Raw genomic sequence first — 24,975 nt, forward strand, 5'->3', positions numbered from 1 at the left:
GATCAGACAGAGCCAATTTTTAATTCCACCTCTGTATCTCACAGGTATGATGCTCTGGGGGTTTTACTTAGTCTTTCAGAACCTGTTTTCTCATCTGCAAAATGAGGACTGGTGGTGCCTTGTAAGCATTAACTAAAAGGTGTCTGTATTTGTTCCTCTTACCACTGTCATGTTGCCCTTAGGCCTTTACTGTAATGAGGCCAGTTGCAAACTCATCTATTCTGTTTTGTTCTGTCCTGCCTTGGCTGGTAGGATGATCACTACACCGCTGCTTATAACTATTCTGCCCTTGTTACTGCCTCCTAAGGAGGTCAATTGTAGGCTGGACCTTGCTCAATAAGGGATAATAGAAATCTTGGATGATACAGCAAGCCAATTAGCCCTCAAGGAGAAAGCATAAGGCTCTATGCATGAAGCAGAGCTCATGCTTCCACCAATAGCTTCATCAGCTGTGAGTTTATACTTCATTTGTCATCCTTTCATACAGATTCTTTCCTCCCAGAGTTAGCACCGTTTCAGAGGCCCTGAAGGTAAAGAACTGATTGCCCTCTCAGATTTGCTACTCAGCACTAGGCTGGCAGCTGCCCTGTTTGGGTTATGTGTGCACCAATCCAGAACCAAGCTTGAATAACAGTTTTGTGTCTGCCCACCTCACAGACAGTCAATTCCCACATCCTGGGCCTCCCCGGATCCTGCCCTAATCTCTAACTGCCCACAACCCCCTAATATAGACTGTAAATGAGACAAGGAGAAACACAGAATTAAAAAGCAAATGCCCAGTTAAAGGAAGATCAGTGTAGACCTTGTGTACCACTTGGCTCAAGTGCTCATGTTTACCACTGGCTTAATAAGGTTGCCTTTCATGGGTCCTCATGGTGTGGATTTTTGTTGGGCAGTAATGTGGCAGTAAAATTCACCTTATTTGATCTTCTTTTTCTCTTTTAGCAAATGGTGAAGGAGTTGGAAATACAACTGTGGTTAGCTCCAACAGTAGGAATAGTTTGGTTACAGGGGTGTTGAAAAGCTCTGCCAAAAACAACTTCTTCACTAGCCTCCCAAGGCACAAAGTTCTGCCTTTAGGATCCCATTATCTTGCCAACAAGAACTTTTTTCTTTAGCACCACTTAGTTTAAAATACTGAGGGTCTTGAAGGAAAAATAAGGTACTACTCTGTTTAAACAGGGGCTAAGGAAAAAACTTAGGACAGGGATGATGAGGAGGGCAAGAGCAGAAACTGAGGACCTAGGTGTTAAAAAGACCCTTTTCTAGAATATGTTGTGGGGGAGCAAGCAGTTATAGGGATGGGAAGGTACGAGTTGGGGTCAAAGAGAGATTACAATATGATAAATTCAGGAAAGGTTTTAATTTTGTCTGTGGCCAGATCTCTTGCAGATGAAATGAAATACATTAACTGTGACTCAGTTTAAAATTAAAATGTGTTGACTTTCACAATAGACCATCTGAAAATCCTTTCTAGAAACCATTAAAGTTCTGTTTAAAGTCAACATTTATGCCATGAAGTACATGGATAGCATGCGCGGTCTTAAAACTATAATATTGGTGATTTGTTTTTTCTTCTTTTTGAGAACAAATTATAACTCAGAAACCAAAAAATTAGCAGGGATATGTATAGATAGATAGATAGATGATAGATAGATAGATAGATAGATAGATAGATAGATAGATAGATGATAGATAGACAAATGAATGGATGGGGATATATATCAAAGTAATTTTAAAGTATAAGATATTTGAAAAATAAATAAAGCAAGATACATTATTTAAAAATTAAATTATTTTTTATTTCTCCTTTCATTTTGGAAGCCAAAATTAACATAACATTTATTGTCTACTGAGGACACCATTTCATCCCTTAGAACTGTATATAACATGAAGAAGATGATCAAATAGGAAAACTGGGGCTTTCCAAATATATTTTTATTCTTTATTGAATAATGCAGTTGATTGTACTGAGTTTCAAAATTGTTTCATATTTCAGGAAAAATAATAGTAAAAGGAATAATTAACATTTATTAAACTTTTATTTGCAATTTATTAAACATTTGCAATGTTGTGGTATCATTGCTACCATCCATTACCAAAACTTTTTCATTACCCCAGACATGAACTCTGTACACATTAACCAATAAGTTCCCAGTCCCTCCTCCCCACAGGCCCTGATAACCTCTAATCTACTCTTTATCTATGAATTTGCTTGTTCTAGATATTTCATATAAGTGTGTTCATACAATATTTTTGTGTGTCTGGCTTATTTCTCTAGCATGTTTATTAGGTTCATCCATGTGGCAATGCACATGGTTCCAAATTCTCCACATCCTTACCAACACTTATTTTACATTTTTTAAAAGAATAGCCATCCTATTGGGTGTGAAGTCATATCTCATTGTGGTTTTGGTTTCCTTAATGATGATGTTGAGTGTCTTTCATGTGCTCATTGGTCAATTGTATATCTTCTTTGAAGAAATGTTTATTCAAATTCCTTTCCATTTTTTAAGTTGGGTTGTTTGTTTTTTATTGTTGAGTTGTAGTTGACCTTAATTTTAGCTAAAACAAAGATTTTTTTTTTTTTTTTTAATGAAGCAGAGTAAGGGAACAGAGAGTGGCACAGTGTCATATTTTAGACAGGCTAGTCAGGTAGGAATTTATGAGAAATTGGTACTTGAGTGGAGTCTACAATGTATGAGGGAGTGAGCCATGTGGGTAGTGGGAAGCATGTCCCAGAATGTGGGAAATAGTAAAATCAAAAGCTCAGAGATGGGAACACATTTCTTTGTGCACAGATTGGTAAGGAGGCCAACATGGCCTACCTTTCAAACCTCTTATCCTTTCATTCCCCCAGTTCAGGAATCCTTGACTTCAGACCTTGAAGAGACTGGTCATCTCTGCAGAGATTGGTCTGTACAGGAACTCTTCAAGAAGTGGAATCTATTTATGAGTCTAAGCTTTTATTTAGAGAGGTTCATGACTTAACCTTTAATGTCCCATTTCAAAATGCTCCCTTTTTACTGTTAAAATACTACCCATTTTTCTGAGCAAAACACAACTTCTCACTCCTGGTTAAGGGAGTGGATAAACTCCACTTTGCTTTCTTTCTTCTTGAAATACCATAGAAACTACTGTCTGTACTGATCATTTTCATGATTAACAACCCACTATTCTGTACTAATTCACGTATATCTCTTGCTCCTCAATTCAATTGCAAAGAGCATGACAGCTACATTTTTTTTTTTTTTTTTTAAGAGTTGAAAAATTGTATTTCCATTTCTGGGGCCCATATTCTACAGATTTTTTTTTTTCATTTTTATTGAGATTGTTCAGATAACATACAATTATCCAGAGATCCAAAGTGTACAATCACTTGCCCCTGGGTACCCTCATACAGCTGTGCATCCATCACACTTAATTTTTGTTCAATTTTTAGAAACTTTTCATTACTCCAGACAAGAAATAAAGTGAAAGATGAAAAAAGAAAAAAAGAAAAGGAAACTCTAATCCTCCCCATCCCTAACCAACCCCCCTCAATTGTTGACTCCTAGTATTGATATAGTATGTTTGTTACTGTTTATGAAAAAATGTTGAAATACTACTAACTGTAGTATATAGTTTGTAATAGGTATATAGTTCTTCCCTATATGCCCCTCTATTATTAACGTCTAATTGTATTGTCATACATTTGTTCTGGTTCATGGAAGCGACACCTACATTTTTTTTTTTTTTAATTCAGTTTTATTGAAATACATTTTTAAAATCACTTTTAGCTACTATCTCCTCAAACAAAAGGTGCACAGTAAAAACTTGCTGTATGCCCAATGAATGAAGATTTCATTCAACCATCTCACAAACTAAAAACACAATGGAGAGACGCTGATCTTTCTCTATTCCTCTCTTTTGCCAGGAAGATATGAGTAGCTGAAGTATTTGGTGCTATATATAGTCAGTTGATGTCAGCTGGATGCCAGTCTCTTCAGAAAGGCTCTTTCCCCAGTTTGAGTCAGAGCTAGGGACCATGTCGCCCCAGGCTCAAGGATAAAAACCATCGGGCCCAAGTGCCATCCGTAGACCATCTCCAGAGTCTTTCCTACACAAATTGGGATTCTTCCCTGCTGAAAAGTACAGTCAAACAGCAAGGTGAGTATATTGTTTCCTAAAATGTTTTATTAGTCAGTTGTCCAATGAAGTGCAGAGTTGTGACTCAGATAATGGGCATTCTTTTTCTTTAAAGGACAGCTATTGATGCCAATATTATAATGCCACCACCAAAGTGTTCTGGTTTAAGCTGGTATCTTTTCTTCATTCTTACAGTTTGCTGGAATTGATGTACTGTGATGCTGTTACAAATTAAGGCCAGTAAGAACTAGGAAACAATGACACATTAAATAAACTGTGGAAAAGAGAGAGGGAGGGGAAAGGAGGCCAGCTCTTTCATTGCTTCTCACTGCCTGATGACCATTGTGCTAATGTACAGATAAGACTGGGTCTGAAACTGCAGCTATCACCCTCTGTTCACTGTGACATTGCCTGTCAGTGAATAACAATCTCTGTCACCAGACAAGGAGTGCATATGAAAGTCTTTCAGTAGAAAGCAACAATAAATTCTTAATAAAGAACAAAGATGCTCTGTCTCAAAAGGATGATTAGAAAATACTCCAAATGAGTTCCTCACATTGCCTCAATAATGTCCCTTTATTTTTAACAGGGAACAAAAAAAAACATGCTATCACATAATACCATGGTGAAGCAGAGGAAACATCAAGCATCAGCCATCATGAAGGAAATCCATGGAAATGGTATCAGTGCAATAAAAATCCTTAGTAGCATTAACATAGCTCAGCTCCTACCTAACATTATTTAATATTCTATAGTTTACCTCCTTTAAACTCTTGCTATTCTAACAAAGCTGGGAGCTCTAGAGGGTGTAAAAAAGCCTATGGTAACTAATCCTTTTGTAGTCATCCTTTCTCATTTGAAAGCTATTTTCAGTTGAACAACTGCTCTAAAGGAATGAAGCAATCTGACAGCTGATGTACATTCTGCTTGGTTTGCCTTTCACATTATAAATTAATATTACTCTCAATTCTATATATATATATATTTGGACAGGGCTTCATTGTCTATCTCATATGGTCCATCTCAATTTATTTTACTTTATATTACATAAATCATTCAAAATATGTTCTACTCTTCCTTCTTAATTTGTTCTATTCTTCCTTCACATTTAGAATTAAGTTGGAATTCCCATCCATTACTTATTATTAGATTAAATTGATAACCCTTTTCCTTAAATTCTACTAAATTCTAGAGAGTAAAGTTTTATATGTTGCATTTTGATTGTTATGAAGGAAATGAACTCTGTTCATAAGCAAAGAGCTATCAACTTTAAAAGTTAAATGTAATATCCAGACCAGATCCTTTTAAGGGCTGATTTGAGCCATTCCAGATGTATTTATGGGGATTTTTAGTTGCCTCCTTATTTCCCCTCATTGGCAAGGTATTTAACCTTTCACCTTAACAAGACTGGGACCTAGAAGCATGAGATCTGTGGGGACAGCAGGGACCAGGCCAAGTATATCATTTTTTGTATTTCACCTTTCATAAAGCAAAATGAATGGAACAAATCAAAGTTGGGTTTAGATCCAATCCCGCCTTCCCCCTACACATGCCCCACACCTCCTCCCTCCCCACGCAACACACACACACACACACACACACACACACACACAGACATACAGTATAGTCACATCTAAAGGTTGTTAAGTTTTGTGTTCTGTTTTCTGGAATATAAATTTACCATCCTGGGTTCAACTTGATTCCTATGTTTTACTATGATGTCAAAGTAGCTTGAAATAAAATGAGAATAATTCTGAACCAGATCCCAGAACTGAATTAATACCAATCCAAAATCCCAAAAATTCATGTTTCCCTAAATTTGTTTTGCTTTTTTTTGTTTGTTTGTATTTCCTGTTTCAGGTAGTTTACATAAAAATTGTTTTTATAGTTTTCCTGATTAGTAAGGCAAAAATCAGATAAATCAGTTGGATTTCAGACCAAATTATTTACCTTAAGACTGGACTTTAGATAAGTTATCTAATTGCTAGAATAAGCATCATAATCAAAATCAATTAATACATTTAATTCTCAATCTAAATCCTGTGTTGGATTCTACTCTGTTTTGGCCCTGACATAGATCTATAATGGTAAGAATATCTTTCTCCTGTTTTTTTTTTCTTTTTTAATCATAATTTTTGAAATCAAATATGAAGAAAAACTATGAAATGCCTAAAAAAATAAAATCTACTCTCTCACCACCAGTAAAGTCTGGCCATGTAAAGTCTGGGGCCCGTCGTCCCTCCCAAGTCACTGGAAGACTTCCAGCCACCTTAAGTGGAGTCACATGCTCTGCTTTCATGTGGATGTCAACTATTCCAGATAACGCAGGGATAATCACACTCTTTCTTTATCCTCCGAGATAAAATAGCTCTAACACTTTATTAAACAACTTAAACATTTCATTTTCCTCACTTATTTCTTCTAACATCATATATGGAAGTGTCTAAGGCATAGTATTTAGAGATCTGAAGCTAGGGGGAGAATTGTTGTTTCCAAGAATGCAGAAATGAGACATCAATTTCAGAGAAACCTCTTTGGAAATAATCCTCCAAACTCTTAAACACGTCATAACAGTAAAAATCTGGATAATTTAGGATAAAGCCTGCAACTGTTTTGACCTTATTCATAAGTCTAAATAAGTGAATTTTGGACTGAATTGTCCTTCATAAAAATGAAGTTAGAAGGACATTTTCAAACATCTTTTCTCACCTCCCACTCCCTTTATGCATCAAGATTTTTTCAGTATGATAACTCATTTGTTCTTTATTGTAAGTATTATTATCTTAATTAACACCACTTTTCAAAAATGTTTAGCCTAGAAGAGAATGAAATGTGACAATGAGTTGGCTAAAGAAACTGCCTTCTAAGCTTAAGACGGAAATTAATTTCAGTTCTTGTAGTGGAGAGAGACCACAATCGGCTGGTGAACCTTTGAGACAACTTGTAGGAAAACGGAAGAACCAAAAAGGGATAGTTTTGTATAAGAGCACTCATTCCATCTGAAGGAGAATAACCTGAAATAATTACTGAGAAATCCTATCCATACAGGCTACAGTGCTAATTGGATGGAAGGAGTAAAAAGCCTAGCTGCTGCTAACTATAGCCCAAATTGTTATTCATTATGGCTCCATTATGACTTGGTGTCAAATTATGTACCAGAAACAAATATGCCACACTCCCAACAAAATAATAAAAGGCATTTCCTTGTACTAAGGCTGTATAGGCTCATATCGACCATCTTCATCATCATATTATCATCACCATCATCATATTATCAGTAACAGAGGTCACAGCAGTAGCTGTCATGTATTGCAATTGTGATACAAAAACTGTGTGCTTTATACAGAGGTGGTGGAGCCATCATTGCCATTTAACAAATGATATTCTAAAAGACAAAAACACAAAATATTTTGCCATTATCTGCTCATGAATTAGGTATGGGGGCAAGAAGCTGCTCTATAATAGTCACCTGCCACCAGACTTGCTCAGTTTACCCCAAGCCTGCACATGTCCTCCAGTCCTAATCATGCTCCTCTGTTTCTCAATAACTCATTTGAAGCTTGAAAACTAGAAGGAGAGAGAGAGAAATAGGGAAGACTAAAAAGATAGGAAGTAATAAGTTGATAGAGAAAGAGAAGGGGGAATAAGAATGGAATAAGGAGGCATTCTAGAGCAATTGGCATCTGTCCAGAAATGGTAGGGGAAAGGTATTGGAATTAAAATAACCTTAAGAAGAACTGGAAGAATGCTGTCCCCTGACCACAAGAACAGGTATCACTGATAGTTTAGTACAAAAGCTAAAAAACAGGGAAAATCACAGTGCCTCATGAGGCTGCTTTAGTTACCCAAAAGTTTCCCCCCCACCAAAAAAACACCGAGTTTTTGTTTTTTAAATATTTTTGTTTGTTTTTTCTCCCCATGACTGGCGAGCAGCTCTCCCCAGCACTCTGAAGAAACTGGGCGGATTGTTTTTGTGATTTCAGGAAGAAAGTTCAGCTTTGTGGTCTGAAAACAGGAAGCCCAGGCTCTAAGTGGAGAGCTGTTGTGATACAGAACCAGGAGGCTCGGTTTCCAGAATAGACGTCAGATTCCTCGTCTGAAACTGGGGAAGGCTGGATTAGCTACGTCCAACTCTAAAATTCCATGTTTCTAATTTACTGTGCTATATGCTGAAGTCAAACATCTGTGTGTTTGAGTTTCCCCACCAGTAACAAAGAAAATGATAATATTGACATAAATTTAAGGGTGCTTTGAAAAGTACAGGAAAAGTACAGAGTATGAATTTTACTCTGTAGAATTCAGATGAAAGAGTCTGTAAAGACCCCTTTACTTTCCTTGTCCAAGCATATCTTAATCTGTAGTTGATCAAATCATCAACCTCAAAATGAGGACTCCAGAAAGGCCAAAGTTTGGCAGAGGAAAAGAATATAACCTAATGTTAAGTGCACAGGTTTTTTGTTTTGTTTGTTTTGGTTTGGTTACTTTTGTTTTATTTAAATTTTCACATTAGCATTCTCATTGTGTCAAGAAAAAGCAGAGGAAAAGAGTAAATAGAGGAAATAAGGCCAGGCCAGATAGGTATGCTGGAATAATTGGAATTATAATTGTGGGGGTGTGTGGCCCCCCATATATCTAAATTTATTAAGCAGGATTTACCAAGTGTAAAAGGGATTCGTCATAACTCCCTCTCACAAAATTGTTTACAAATATTAAATAAAATTAATGGAGGAGGAGGGGGGACTTGAATTACCTGCATTAATATTTATTTTGGGGGCTACCTTTTAAATAACTTTATTTTCTCTTTCTTTGATTGCATTGAAACTCTTATAAATTCCCCTGGGGCCATCATTTTAACCCTGAAATTACTTGTTTTAATATATGGGTATCTTTATGAGTAGAATGCCCTGATATTCTCCAAAGAAAATGCAAATTTCCATCAGGTTTCTAGAAATCGTAATAATGTGTCTCCATGGAATGAAAGGTGGAAGGAAAACATACTCAAAACTTTTAATATTTGCACTTTTTAATGTAAGATTTTACATCTGAATTTAAAAATAAAAATATTATACATTCAAGAAAACTACTGAGAAGGAATACTGGTATCAATTATTTAATATTTCTAGTAAATGGTTTTTGATGGAAATTAACTTAATTTTGATCAAGACCCTAAAGTTCATGTCTATATTATTTACAATTAGATATTTAACTTTTTCAAAACAATCACTGATTTCCTTGAAATAGTAAAATTTAATAGATTAATTCCTATGAATTCTTTAAATGAATAAATTAAAAGTTCTGGATCACCCATAAATGACATCAACAGGAAAGTATGCCCAGCAATATTATTTTCAATAGATGATCTAATGCCACAAAGACAACCTTCTAAGTCATGAGGGCAAGGGTATGTATCCTGAATAAGACATATCAATTATCATGCATTAAGAGTAAATACACTGTTAAGACCCTATGCAGGGGTTTGTTATAAAGGGCAGGGAACAGCTGAACTTGGATTCTGTGTGCTCAGTTGGCAGCGTTCTTCACTCTGAAAGTTTAAGGAATGAGAGGGTTCATGCATGAAATTCCCCAACTTACAAATGGTCTTGGAACTCCAGCTCCAGTTACATCACAGATTTAATTATCGGAAAGAAAGAGAAGGAGACTTTGGAGAATTTATGTTTATGTCAAATTTATGTCTTTGGTTGGTTGGTTATTTTTTAAATGTATGTTGACTTAATATACCTGGCACTGATGAAAGCAGTTTAGATTTGTCTAGTGATGCGCCAATAAATATTTAACAACCAGCTATCCAGGAGGAAAAACGTTTTAATTTACAGAGTTTGCTGATTTCCGTAAATACTCCCACCACAATCACCTTCAAGCTAGCAGAATGGAGTCACTGAATGCAAAATTGGGGAGAGATGTGCACCATTATATTGTGTTTCTACCATATAGATATAATGGATACAGATAACCTCAAGAGCATAGATAATAGTCATAAAATAATTAAAAAGTGATCAATTTTGAGTATTCATTGCTTTGTTTTTAAATATAACTTATTTAATTATTAAGTTTATATTATTTAATTTTAATAATGGTTATGTTGACTGTGTTTAACTATCAGCTCACAGAATTCCTGAAAATTTATCAATCAGTTCTTGCAAGCCGACTTTAGCACACCACTGAATTTATGATCCAGTGCTTCTGGCCCAGAGACCATTTTACCTTCTGTTACTCATATTCAATTAACTCACTGTCCTTTAACCAGGAAGGAGTGGGGAGAAAATTTAGGCTTAACAGACATAGAATAGAGTCCAGAGAATAATAAAAGAAGTTGAGAGTTAGTCATTTTGTGTGCCTTCTCCTCCTTTTTCTTTTTGCCTCATATTTTTCCTCTCTGGTGGTATAAATTTACTAGTAACAATGGATTGTGCCAGCTGCTCATTTCTTTGGAAGCCCTACCATTGAGGGCAGGTAGGTTCTCCATTGCTCTTGTTGTATGTCTATTCCTTATAGTAGCCAGAGCAATGGTTGTAGTGCTTTTCTAAAGAGGAGTAAAGGTTTCCTATGAACCCAAAAGAGTCCATAGTCAGGGGTATATCCATCTTTTTATGTCCCTCTTGTCTTTTCCCTTTCCTCTTAGAGGCCCCCGCTACCGGGCTTCTTCAGCCTTTCCTGTGACTCCCATCTCAATATACTTTTTTGACCTATGTCAATGAAAAGAAGTTCTGGGGAGAGTAACTATATCAGTTAGGATGCTTCCAGTTGAAAATAACAGAAAACCAGAAACCAACTAGTTTAAACAATAAGGGAATTTATTGGCTCACATAACTGAAAAGTTTAGAGGTGCTCTGCTAAGGGTTCACCTAGCAGTTCAAATTTGCTACCAAGGACCTTGATTCTTTCTGTCTCTACTATCATGTCCATGGTGTAAGCTTCATCCCAAGCTTTGCTCTATCATTCTCCTAAGAACCTGCCAACAGTGCCCCGGGCAATATACATCTACATTTACATCCAGCAGAAAAGAAATCTCTGGCACATTCCCAGAGAAAAATCCTGATAATTCACTCTCAGTGGACTACGCCGTGTCACACACCTGTTCCTGAACCAATCACAAAGGTGAATAATTCCTGTTAAATAACATCCTAGAAGATTGTCATAGATCTCAGGGGTCAGGGCAACTGAATTCACTTAGGTTGTGTGGTTATTTCAGAAATATTGGTGGAGTCATCTGATATTGGGGGTCATTAGGAAGAGGGAAGGAATATAAAAGACATTTCCTCAAATTTTTGTCTTGGGGCCCAAAAATTAAACTTATGCCATAGCTTGGCATTTAGAACAAATAAAATTAATATGTGATTTCTGTTTCTAGCCCTTCTATTCTCATTTAAATGCTTATAATGACTCAAATTGCTCAAATTGGTAATAGAAAGAAGAAAAACAAGAGGAGGAGGAGGAGAAGAAAAGTTGCCTTCCTGTTTTTGTTTCTTTAGTGAAAGTCTTAGTAGCCTTAATTATAAGGAGAAAGATTTCCATTACTATGAAGACTATTATTTCTGCATTATTCTAGGGGCTGCCTGTTTCGGGAATATTTTTATTTCCTGAAAATGACCCATTAGAAAGGTTTTCCATTTGTTTAAAAACATTACATGTAATGTAATTATAGAAATGTTTGATGGAGAAAGTTTTATGGACTTCAATTTTCTGTGTTAGTATCCTTTCTTTCTTTCTTTCTTTCTTTTTGCATGGCTAACTGAATCCTTTTAAGGTACATTTTAAAAAGGAGACTCCCCTTTTTATGCCAAATTGTTATAACCAATACTGTGATTTGAATCTCTGCTGTCCTTTACAATCTAATGGGCACTTGCTATTTTGATTCCAGAATCAAAAAGGTGAAATGGCCCACCCCTGTCATACTCTAGCATATTGAGAGATATTCAAAAACACACTGAAACATAATCAAGCTCCTCCTTCCATGTTCCAAACACACAGTGACTGAGACTTCAAACATTTGCACAATAGCAAGGGTGAATATTCCCTGTAGAATTCAGCTTTGCTGGCAAGTACTTCCCAGGAAACTTGTTAAAAGAACCTTTATCTACTGTATTCTATTCCTTCTATTTCTCTTCCATTGGCTAGCATTTCTTCCACCTCTGGACATTGTGAAGCAAGGAATCTTTTTTGGCATACCAGGAAGCCCTATATCCCAAAGATGTAATCATGTGGTTTTCCTTTTTCAGCCTGTTATTGTGGTGGATTACATTGATTGATTTTTTAATACTGAACCAGCCCTGCATCCCTGGAATAAACCCCAGTTGCTCATGTGTGTAATTCTTTTTATAAATTGCTGAATTCTATTTGCTAATATTTTGTTAAGGATTTTTGCATCTATATTTGTGAAGGATACTGGTATGTAGTGTTTTTTTTTTGTTTGTTTGTTTGTTTTTGTCTGGTTTTTGTGTCAGGATAATACTAGTTCACAAAATCAATTGGGAAGTGTTCCCTCTTCCATTTTTGGGAAGAAATTTGTAGAATTGGTGTTAATTCTTCTTAAAACATTTGGTAGAATTCTCCACAAAAGCTATTTGACCTAAGATATCTTTTTTGGCAGTTTTTAAATTACAAATTCAATTACATAATAGGTATATGCTTATTTGAATTATCTACTTCATTTTGGGTAAGCTGTAGCACTTTGTGTTTGTTGAGGGATTGATCCATTTTGTCTAGGTTGCAAATTTATATGTGTAGGATGGGTCATGGTATTTTCTTATTATCTATTTTATGTCTATAATGTCTGTAGAGATATTCTCTGATTCATTCCTATTGATATTGGTAATTTGTCATTCGTGCTAGAGGTTTGTGAATTTTTTTCATCTTTCCAAAGAACCAGCTCTTTGATTTTTCTCTATTGTCTTAACTGTTTTCAATTTCTGCTCTTATCTTTATTATTGCATTCCTCCTGCTTGCTTTGGGTTTATTTTGCTCTTCTTTTTCTGGGCTTTTGAGGTAGAAGCTTAGATTATTGATTTAAGAATGTTCCTTTATTTCTAATGTATGTGTTTAGTGCTCTAATTATCCATTTTAGCATTGCTTATTTTGTTTTGCTGTATTTTCAGTTTCATTCAGCTCAATGAATTTTTTATTTCTTTTGAGACTTCCTCTTTGGTCCACAAATTATTTAGAAGTAGGTTGTTTAGTTTCCAAGAATATAGAGATTTTCCTGTTATCTTACTGTTACTGACTTCTAGTTTGATTCCACTGAGGTCAGAGGTCATACTTTGTATGATTTCAGTTCTTTTAAATTTGTTGAGGCTTGTTTCATGGCCCAGGATATGGTCTATCTTGGTTTATGTTCCATGGGTGCTTGAAAATACTGCGTATTCTGCTGTTGTTGGGTGGAGTATTCTATTAATGTCAATTAGATCCTGTTGGTTGATGGTGTTGTTGATTTCTGTTTATCTCCTTGCTTATTTTATGTATAGTTGTTCTATTACTTGTTTAGAGAGGAATGTTGAAGTCTCTAGTTTTAATTGTTGATTTGTCTGATTCATCTTGGAGTCTATCAGTTTTTGCTTTACATATCTGAAACTCTGTTTTTTGGTGCATACACATTTAGGATTGCTTTGTCTTTTTGGTAGATTGACCCTTTCATTATTATATCATACCCCCCTCTCTCTTAGTAATTTTCTTTGCTCCAAAATCTACTTTATCTGATATTAATATAGCCCCTCACACTTTCCTTTATTATTATTGCTTGATATATCTTTTTCCATCCTGTTACTTTCAGCCAACCTATAACATTATACTTGAAGTGAGTTTCTTACAGGCAGCATATAATTGGAGCATGTTTTTTTAACCCAATCTGATGATCTCTATCTTTAATTGGTATGTTTAGACCATTTACATCTAATAGAATTATTGATGTGTTAAGACTTTATCATTTTATTTGTTGTTTCCTGTTCTTTCTGTTTTTGGTTTCTCTGTTTTCTGTTTCCTACCTTACTGTGACTTACTTGAACATTTTTCAGAATTCCATTTCATTTATCTATAATGTTTTTGAGCCTATCTGCATAGCTTTTTTAGGTGCCGCTCTAAATATTACATTTAATGCATTACTTATCACAGTCTACTGGTGTTGTCATTTTCTAGTTCAAGTGAAATAGAGAAACCTTATCTCCCTTTACATTCCTCCTCTGTTTATAATATGATTGTCTCCATTAAACATTGTTATAATTTATGCCTCAACAGTCAAACATAAGGAAACAGAAAGTCTACTGTATTTATCCATATTTGCTTATTATATTCTTTCTCCCTTCCTGATGTTCCAAGTTTTCTTCTTTTACTTCCTCATATCTGTTTAGAGAGCTTCATTTACTCATTCTTTTAGTGTGGGCCTCCTGGCAACAAATACTCCCAGTTTTCCTTCATCTGGAAATGACTTCATTTCCCCTATATTCCTGAAGAATATTTTCTCTTCACCCTAAATTCTTGTTTAACAGATCTTTTGTTTTGGCACATGAAAATAATGAGCCACTTCTTTCTGAACTTCATGGTTTCTGATGAAAAATCTGCTATCATTCTAATTGTTTTTCCCCTATGGGTAAAGTATCATTCTTCTTTTACTTTTTTCAACAATCTTCTTTATCTTTAGTTTTCTGAGGTCTAATGATGACATGTCTTATTGTGGAGTTCTGTGGGTTTATCTTATTTGGGATGTGCTTAGCTTCTTGACCTGGTAGGTTCATGTCTTTTCCAAACTTGGGGAGTTTTCAGAAATTACTCCTTTGGGTACTTTTTCAACCCCACCCTCTTTCTCTTCTCCTTCTGGGACTTCAATAACACAAGTATTTTAACTTTTGTTATAGTCCCACAAGTCTTCTAAGGCTCTGTTCTTTTTATTTTTTTTCAGTCTATTTTCTCCCTATTGTTTTCATTGGGCAAATTCTATTGTCCAGTCTCCTAGTTCACTGCTTCTTTCATTTGTCCCCACCTTTCAGTATTTGCTGAGTAGAATCCACTAATCTTCCATCCACTACCCCTCCACTGAGCTTTTTTTTTTTTCAGAATTAATCCAATACTAATGTTTATTCATAATTTTGACTCTAGATATTTAGTCTGCTTTGAAATCTGTTGAATTCAAAGCATGGACTTTGAAGGAAGGAGAAATCAGTGTCTTTCTCATTCTGTGTTATCTTTGCTTTACTATTCTTTCCTTTTTTTCCTAATGCAACTTTATTGAGATATATTCACACTCCATATAATCCACCTAAAGTATGCAATCAGTGGCTCACAGTATCATCATATAATTGAACATTCATCATCCACTGAGCTTTTTGTTTTGATTATTGTACTTTCAGTTCTAAAATTTCCATTTGGTTCTTCTTTCTGTATTGTATTTCTTTTCTGAGACTTTCTATTTCTTTGCTAAAATCTTTTACTTTCTCATTTGTTTCAATCAGTTGTAATTGCTCATTGAAGTGTTTTAGCATGGCTGCTTTAAAATCCTTGTGAGGCAATTTTAACATCTCTGTCATCTCAGTGTTTTTGGCATCTATTGATTGTCTTTTTTCATTCAGTTCGAGATTTTCCTTATTGTTGATGTCATAAGTGATTTTTATTTTAATCAGGACATTTTCATATTATAGTCTGAGGCTTTGGATCTTATTAATCTGAACTTGTTTGGCACTGACCCAACTGAGATGGGAGTGGTGCCACCTCATTACTGCTAGGTGGAGGTAGAAGTTCAGGTACCCCACTTGGCTTCAATTTAAACCTGATCAGGAGCTTTTCATTACTGCTGGGAGGGGATGAAGAGAGCTTGTTATCAGCTAACAGGAATGAAAGACTTGGCTTCCAACTTGGTCTTTCTGAAACCACCTCAGTGGGAGTCTTGGGGCAACTCATTACAACCTTGTAAAGTGGAAGTCTGAGCTGCCCATTCAGCCTTTGCTGACATGGGTGGGGCTGGGTCCAAAGGTTTCTGTGGTGCTTGACTGAAGCAGAATGGCTATTGTCCAAAAATTATTTTTTGTCTTGCTAGGCTTCCCCTTTCCTTGTCCTTTGGCTAGAGAGAGCAGCCTTTTGTTGGACTTTTTTTTTTTTTTTTAACCTGCATCCATTTGGTGTTTCTGTGTTGCCAGCATCTTCAGCAACAAGTCTGGAGTATATGAGGCAAAAAGAAAATCCCGAGAAATCACCCACATGGTGTTCCATGGGTCCTAAGGTCTTTAGCTAGTCTGCCGCCTTCTCTCCCCATTTCAGGGTCTTCTTATGCTTGTTTTCTATATAATGGCCAGAATTTTTAGTTGTACTTAGTGGAGGAATAGGGAAAAACGTTTCTACTCTAACTTTTCAGAAGCAGAAGCCTTAATACTATGATTTTACAATTAGTGGAGACCCTCTCCATGTCACATCAAAACATGTAAATAAACTGATTTTTTCAAAGCAAAATGGGGAGAAAATTTAACAAGGAATTTTGTTGTTTTACCCCTAAGAACCCAGAAAGGCCTAGTTATCATGGTCAGTTTGTTACATCATCAAAGAATGTTGTCCTAATCAATCAAAATAATTATTATTTTCCTAATGGCACATTTTTTCTTCCTGTACACTTACTAGCAGTCCACAGTTGCAAAAGAACTCAGAAGGTTTCACAAAAACATATTCTTGATTCTCATTTATATTAAAGGAGCAAGTGGGGAAGTTTCTCCTCTTTTTAACTGGAAAAGCCTTTTAGTACTGGAAATAAAAAATAACACATTTCCTGAACATCTATTGCATTTAAGGGGGACACAAAGACTAAATAAGAAAACAGCAGTGAATAGGAAACCACAGTGAATACTATTTTGACAGAGACAACAGGGAATTGGAGTGGGATGGGATAGGAAGGTAGGCATTCCAGGAATAGAGCTTATTATAACTAAGAAGCAGTACTATTTGAAATTCACTAAATATGGAAAGACTAAATTCTAATAATAATGACAGCTAACTTTAATTCATTGTTTCTATGTGCCAGGTACCATACTAAGTGCTTTATAAGAAGCATTTTATTTAATCCTCAGATCAACCTTATACTGTGAGTATTACCATTAGCTCCACTTTAGAAATGAAGAAATTGAGGTTTTGCGAAAATAAGTAGCACATCTATGACCACACAGTTAGAAAGTGATGGGTCCAAGCTTCCAACCAAGGCAGTCTGACAAAAGAGGCTGTATCTTAATCTCCACACTAGCATTTGGCATGCAATAATTTATGGATTTAGAAAGGCATAAAAAAAAAAACCCTATTTGGGGGTTTTCATTCACATGAATATGATTTTACAGATGTAGATGGCATAGACCTGGGCAAAAAGGTCAGCATCCCCAGAGACATCATGTTGGAAGAATTATCCCATCTCAGTAACCGTGGTGCCCGACTATTTAAGATGCGTCAAAGAAGATCTGACAAATACACGTTTGAAAATTTCCAGTATCAATCTAAAGCACAAATGAATGTAAGTATAACTTGACCTTGCAGTATCTAAATGAATGGGCAGCATTTCTAAATTTGTCTGTGGTACTAGATTGCCAAAGAAGTATTCTATATATTTATTTCAGTTGGTCCTGTCAGAATTTTTTTTTAAATGTAAGGAACAGTTTAGGTGTGTAAACAAAAGAAGTATTATGTATGATTTGAGTATCCTTTTGGTTCAATAGGACATTGTAAGTTTGTAGATTTGGCACTGAAGAGCTAGTTTGTTCTGCTAAAAAATGAGAAAGGGAGTGGAGAGAGGTGGTACAAAATGTTTCCATGGTCTTATCGCCAATAGATAAATGTTTGGGGTGGAAACACATCCAAAGCACACACAGCTCCACAAAGTAATTATAAGCATTTCATAGGCTGAATACATCCTGGCACTGAAAACTGCCTGGAAACTACAGACACCATTCTATCTCTTTCCAAAGCATTTATTCCACGTTGTGTAGAGACATCTGGAATCCGTTCACTACATAACCAATGCGGACGTTAGTCTTCGGACAAAGGTTTTCCCCAAATGAAAGCTAATATACAAACAAATGAGCAAACATAAATAAGTTATATTATAGTTTACATATTGTATTCATATTATAGTCACTTAAACTGTTATTTAAAGAGCTCTTAGAGGAAGAAGTTCACAGTAGGAAAGCAGCTAGCTTTGGGACAATGGCTTTAAAAATCAATACAAGCCAAGAAGAACAAAAACAAATAGCACATTGGTCCTTAACCTGAAGGAATGGTAGAGAATACAAAAAATTTTAAGTTCTATTTACTGAGGGTTTTTCTAATAGTTATAAAAAGTCTATAGGTTTACTTATGAATTTAAAACTTACCAGCTGCTATCACTAATAAGCTGTTTTGAATGGACAGCTCTCTTCATAGCAAACAGATGGTTTCACTGAGATCTTTTACCATAATACTAAAACATATTATGGAAACTAATATTCACACCCACAAACACTAAAAGTTTACTCATTCCCGAAATTTTTATTTCCCTTGTTGTTGTTATGATTCTGGTTAACAGTAGAAGTTGAGATAATATTTTAAATTAAATATTTTTTTTTTTTACATTAATGAGCTTCCTTCAACTTTCCTGGTTTAAATCTGGTTACAATTATGAATTCAGTTAGACATCAAATCTTGGTCAACTACAGCATTTACATTTGTGAAGGATAATTTTTTCACTTGAAGTCACAGATAAAATGTAATGTTATGTTACCCTATAATTATGCTCTGTATCCTCTTAGCAGAAAATGTCTGTGGCTAATACAGTAAGAGCCTAAAATATTCCCTACCCCATCTGATGGAATCTGATTACATAATTATTTTCTTTCAACAGTAACAACAGAAAAGAAAGTCTATGAAATAATATAAAATAAGGTGGCTCAAGGAAATTCTTTGAAAAGTCATCTACAAGTCTAGACATCTGAAACAAATAATGCCAGTTTTCATAACTTTCATTTACATCTGATATACTCTAAGGATAATATTTTAATTACAGCCTGGAGGAAGGTACAGTGAGGTTAAAATTGCCCTTATGGACATAATATATTCTCTTATCACCAGTATTTCAAATTATTAACAATACTCTTATATACCTGTGGCCGAATGTTCTGCTAATACATAGAATGTGTAAGACAATTTTTCAGTGTCCCTAGGAGATTGAGCACTACATAAATAAGTAACCCTAAACAAGCAGATTATCATAAATAACTCAGAGCAATAAACAATTATAATGTATGCAATGAAGTCACATTTCATTGACTTACATAACATACTCTGAACTCTGATGAAATTTACTCTCTTTTCCTTAGAAATGAGGAAAGTGGTATTCAGGGAAGCCTGTTGATTGTTATTTGATTTAGGCAACACCATAATAAAGAAGACTAAAACCCAGCTTTCAGAATTCTTGAGTTCTTGGCACTGATAGCCACCATGGTGTTACTGAAGGAAACCCTGGCCTGGGAACCAGGAATCCAGAATTTGATTAGGAGCCAGGTTCTTTGTTTTTCTGAATCTGTTTTCTCATTTATAAAGTAAGAGTAAGGATGCAAATACTCTCCAGGGTGCCTTCCAGCTTGAATGATCTATGTATTCTCTGATCTTAATTCTTAAGATTACCTAAACAATTAATCATTGAGGAAGATGTTGAACCACAGTATGTGATGATGCAGTCACTTTGTCAAGGCACTACATTGCAATTTATAGCATATCTAATATGATAGGAATTTAAAAAATAACATTCAGTCTAGGTCTATTCCCAGTCATTGACTTATACTCTTGGCAAATATTTATTGAGTGTCTACTGTGCTCCACATACTATACTGGGAGCTCAAAAATAAATAAATACAACCCTGTCTTGTGATGGAAAGACCAAAATAACATGGAAAGATAAAGAACAATTATTTACTTACAATTTAGTTCTTAAATCCTCTTTGTATGATTTATACCACATTAACCTGACTAACTGACTACATTTTCTGGAATGAGCTCTTAGTTTTACTGCTTTCTTTGAACTCTAGACATTGTCAAAATAATTATTTAGCCTTTCTTTACATATTTCTTACATTGTTGTAATATTTAAGAGGTCATAAAATGCAGATATAAACAAATTCTTTGGTAGTTAATGCCTTTTGTTCAAATATTAAGTATCATTTTCAAAACAGAAGAAATAAGTGCAGATTTGGCTGGCAAACCAGCCAGAGGTAGACCTTTCTTACTGCTAAGGCTCACTGGCAAATTTACAATTTTCTTATGACATTAACAATAGCAACAGAAACGTGCATTCTTAAAAAAGAAACATTGCTACACAAAGCCAATTTTGAAGCTTTAGTTCATAAACTGATCAACTTCTTACACAAAAAGGCAAAAAAAAAAAAAAAAAAGAAAAGAAAAGAAAAGAAAAAAGAAACATTTAAGGGAAAATAAAATGGAATTCATGATAATTAAAATTTTTTCTGTAAATCACCATACATTGTACATTGACGACCACATATCTATTTACTAACTGTGGAGTTTTTGAAATCCCTGAAAATCCTAAACTGGGTAAAAGAAAAATATATTATGAAAGGAATTCTGAAATAAAGCTAAACTAAATAAACTGGGCTTCTGACTATATATTTATTTTACTCAAACAGTAACTTCTTTTGTGTATTTGTCATGAATTATAGAACAGACAAAAACCCTTTATTTCTACTGGTATTTCAACAGAAATCATGTAATATCTATTATACATGTGTTTATAACTTACATGCTTACAATTTATAAGATTCTTCTACGGTTTTATTTTCTTTAGCATTAACTGAAATGAAATGAAACACATTCTTTCAAACCTTTCCTGAAGGAAACCATTATAAGGCTTTACTTCTATACTTAAAATGGCAATAGAGGTATTGGGTGTCTCCTGAAAATTAGTGAAAAACCAAAAAGAGTGGATTTTCCTGTTCATCAGTAATCCCCAGGAAAAGGTCTATACAGAAGGTCAGCATAATGATTTTTAAAAGTTAATGTAGGTAGAGTGATATGTGTCATTACAGGAACACATTTAGGAAGTTAGGAAAATTAATTTTCTATACATTATATTTTTAAACTTCCTATATCTATCTCAACTGCCTTTTTATTTATGATTAAAGTTGGAAGGAACTTTCCTCTTTTGTAAGAGGTGGTATAGGTTCAAGAGTAAAATTTAAAGATATGAACGTAGTCACTTATTATGTCAAGCCCTCAAGATAGTAGCTAAATTCAAACTGCAAAAATTTAAATTATATATATATATTTATATAATATATACACACACACATATATACATGTATGGTGATTTCTCTTCAGCAATCAATTGTTGAGAACAGTCTTTAGGTATAACACTTCCTTAGAATTAAGGGAAAGGAATGCAAAACAATGATGGAGCCCAACTACATTGAAACCAGATTATAAACTAGCTGGGTGACACAAAATGTCATAAATGGAACAATGAGAGAAGAAGCTGGTCAGAAAGAAGAGGGAAGGTTTAAGCCTGGTCTTGGAGGAAATATAGGCAGATGAGACAGTATGGATGGTTTGGGAATGAGTAGAGCATATGTTAGCAATGGTGAACTGGCTTGGTAAAAGGTACAAGAGAGCTTCAGAGAGACCACTTACTAGGTGACAAAAGGGTTTTGGTTACCCAGTGTAAGAGTTTGAAACTGATCTAATAGGCAACAAGGAATAATTTCTAAAGACGAGAGGAATGCCGTATTCGGGAGTATTCATATTCAGGTTGACTGAAGAGGAAATGCTTGGTGGAAAATGAACAGAGCAGAATATCATTTTGATAAAAGTACAAGCAATGAGGATATGCACATAAAGTATAAAGTGAAAAAGAAAGACGAAATTTTTGAAAAGGTTGGAGTAAAAAAATTCAGCTGGATTTGATGATTAATTCATTAATAATCCAGCAAATATTCACTGAGTATTTGTGGTATATAAGGCACCATACTAGGCTTTGTAAGAGACAGATGAATAAGATAAAATTTCCGGTCCTCAGGTTGCTAACAAGCTAATAAATAAGACAGTGCACAGAAGTTGATGAACAATGCAAAATATGGAAAATAAATGACATGGGAGTGTCAAGAAGAAACAGCAAACTTTGAAGTGGGGGTGGGATGGGGGAGTTCTTAACTCTTAAATTCTTCTTTAAAAAGTTTTAATAGATTTCCTATAAAAATTTTAACCTCGGACAGACATAGATATTGGAAAGGTCCTCCCCAAATTACGTTTTAAAAAATTCTATTAGGAACAGAATCCTTTAGTTTAAAAACTATTCTTTGAAAATACGTATGTCCCTGGAAGTTAGCACATCATGTCAGATTATCAATATTACACAAATACAATTTATTCATGAAGGTTTCATTTTATCAGTTGACATCATCTGCTCTGACTGAATGAGAGTTTTGATAAAACAGACAAAAAAGCAAAGGAGTATATTGGGACCATGATTTATGGATTTAAAAGTAGATTTATTTGGGAGGCTGCAGATGCACAAGGCACCTGGGGAGTGGTCCTGGGTAGGTGAGGCTTGAAAACGGGGATTAACTTTTTTTCCTTCATAATTTTATCAGGTGAGTCCCTCCCTTAATTTATGGAATAGTAAGTATTTCAACTTTAGGGCAAAATAGTTTTTTATCCTCAAATTTCTATAAAGTTAAGTATTAAAATGAAAGTTACACTTCTCCATAATATCTTATAAATGAAATGAAAAGGCATTAATAAATATTTTCTGCATATGTCACAGAGAAAAAAAATCAAAACTGGTCTTTATTTACTATGTTCACCAAATTTTTCCTTCGGAATGTTAAGAGATAATTCAACCTTATGTACTTCTTAAATGCTTTGCCTTCTATTTAAAAAAAATATATTTTTCATTATAACTAAACAAAAGCTTTATTATAGGGATAGGCCTAGCCTTATTCCTCAGGATATAACCTGTTACGATGACTATATTTCTCTCTTAACATGCAAATTGATTGTTCTATATGATTTTTAAAGTACTGTATTATTTATTGCCATAAAATAAATCCTAAATTATAATAGTAAAACAAATTCACCTTAAGCTTAAAAGACAATGTCTAGAAATCACATATTCTTCCTTATACAAGTTCATGCAACTTAAAGTACAAATTTTATTTTAATATGCATGACAGCTGTTCAACAGCAATTTTCAAATTAAATTTTAAAACTTTAGACATATTAAAGAATTTAATTAAAGTCCAACTATAAAATAAAATGGTAATGTAAAAATGACCAAGTCAAATGTTTGGCCAATATGCTGTACATTATTAGATTAGTAAGATTTAAAATTAAATAGATTTACCTTATAGGCATGTTGGGAATATAAAGTAAATAATTGATACAAAGCACTGTGCACAGTGCCTGGCATACTGTACAGCTCAATTAATATGAACTTTAATTAGTGGATTGTTAATATAAAACAGATCTTAGATTGATGTCAGTATTTCTCATTCAACTACTCAACCATATTACCATGTAAAATTATTGAGACCCCATGAAACAATGAAGTGACATTGTACTTAAATTTTAAATAGACAAATGGAGCATTGCATAGGTTATAGCCTAGGATTTTGAGTTTTCAACAGTTTACTTTTGATCAAATACAGTACAACATTGCCATACAGAATGGGAAAATGGATGGAAGCAACTTGGAAGGTGGTCCACAGCAAGCCCCGTTGACTCCTCCCAACACCCCAGATCCACGAAGCCCTCCAAATCCAGAAAGCATTGCACCAGGTAAGTAATACCCTTACAAATAGAACAATAAAAATGCTCTATTTGTAATTAACGATAAGACTCAAGTCATTTGAAGCCATTATTAAATTGTATTCAAATTATACAGCTTTTCTGTATAAATATCTGTTTTGTGGATAAGTTCAAAATAAATGTAAAGATTTGGATCTAAAGGAGTTATGTAGAACATTTATTGTGGCTGTAGGTTCTTATAAATGTTCCTTTGTATCATTGGCAAATACCTATTATATTTAAATTTAAGACATTAGTAATTATGTTGAATTTATATTTGTATAGGGCTGTACAATTTGTGAAATGCCTTGATATATATTGTCTTCTTTGATTTCACAGTAACTCTGTGACATATTTATTGCAATCCTCATTTTATAACTAAGGTTATGAATATCTATAAGGCCACATGGATAAGAATTAAATTAGGTCTTCTGATAACAAATTTACAGATGTCTCACTTGAAGTGACTCTGGGGCAATTTCTTCAGTTATACGAGTCCATGCAATGTAGTCTCCCTTTGCCCCCTCAGAGGACTTGAAATGCAGCTTCTGAAGAGTGTATGCTTGTTTCTTATCTTAAAAGCAAATCCTTATCTAGTCAGTATATAATAGTTAGAAATAATGTTAGATTTGAACTATGAAATCTTTCAGAAGAAAATGAGAATTCAATTTTCTCAACAGTTATGTATAAACTAGATTTTAAAAATTTAAAATAGTACTTTTAAAAATTTGCAATATCTTTGTCATATTTTATAATAATAGTAAATTTAGCAAAATTCCTGCTAGAATTTTCAAATAACAATACTGTTTTTGAAGTTCCATAAAGGAAGCAACTCTATAATATTAAATATTATTTTAAAATAGGGCAGTCATTGCTGAGCTCAGATTTATTAGGCCATTCTTACTGAACACGATGAGAAAAACTGACAGATCAAACAAAATATCACTGAAGTTAGAAAACTTGTGCTAAAAAAAAATCATTGAAGGATAGCAAGAACATATTTAGAATTCTGAAATATAGTATTGTAATAAAGTTCCCAGCTGGCTT

At 34.4% G+C, this 24,975-nt stretch overlaps 1 protein-coding gene across 1 annotated transcript in view; it reads left to right on the forward strand.

Moving 5' to 3' along the window:
• Positions 1-24,975, forward strand: part of MYOZ2 (myozenin 2) — a 43,427-nt gene continuing 18,452 nt past the window's right edge. Inside the window, exons 1-5 of the mRNA XM_037830560.1 lie at positions 1-44; positions 3,917-4,149; positions 4,718-4,808; positions 17,445-17,614; positions 23,790-23,919. Coding sequence (XP_037686488.1) covers positions 4,733-4,808; positions 17,445-17,614; positions 23,790-23,919 — 376 coding nt within the window. The 5' untranslated portion in view covers positions 1-44; positions 3,917-4,149; positions 4,718-4,732. The remainder of the gene's footprint in view (positions 45-3,916; positions 4,150-4,717; positions 4,809-17,444; positions 17,615-23,789; positions 23,920-24,975) is intronic.

This window comes from Choloepus didactylus, chromosome 3 (assembly GCF_015220235.1).
Source record: "Choloepus didactylus isolate mChoDid1 chromosome 3, mChoDid1.pri, whole genome shotgun sequence".
Taxonomy (NCBI): Eukaryota; Metazoa; Chordata; class Mammalia; order Pilosa; family Megalonychidae; genus Choloepus; species Choloepus didactylus.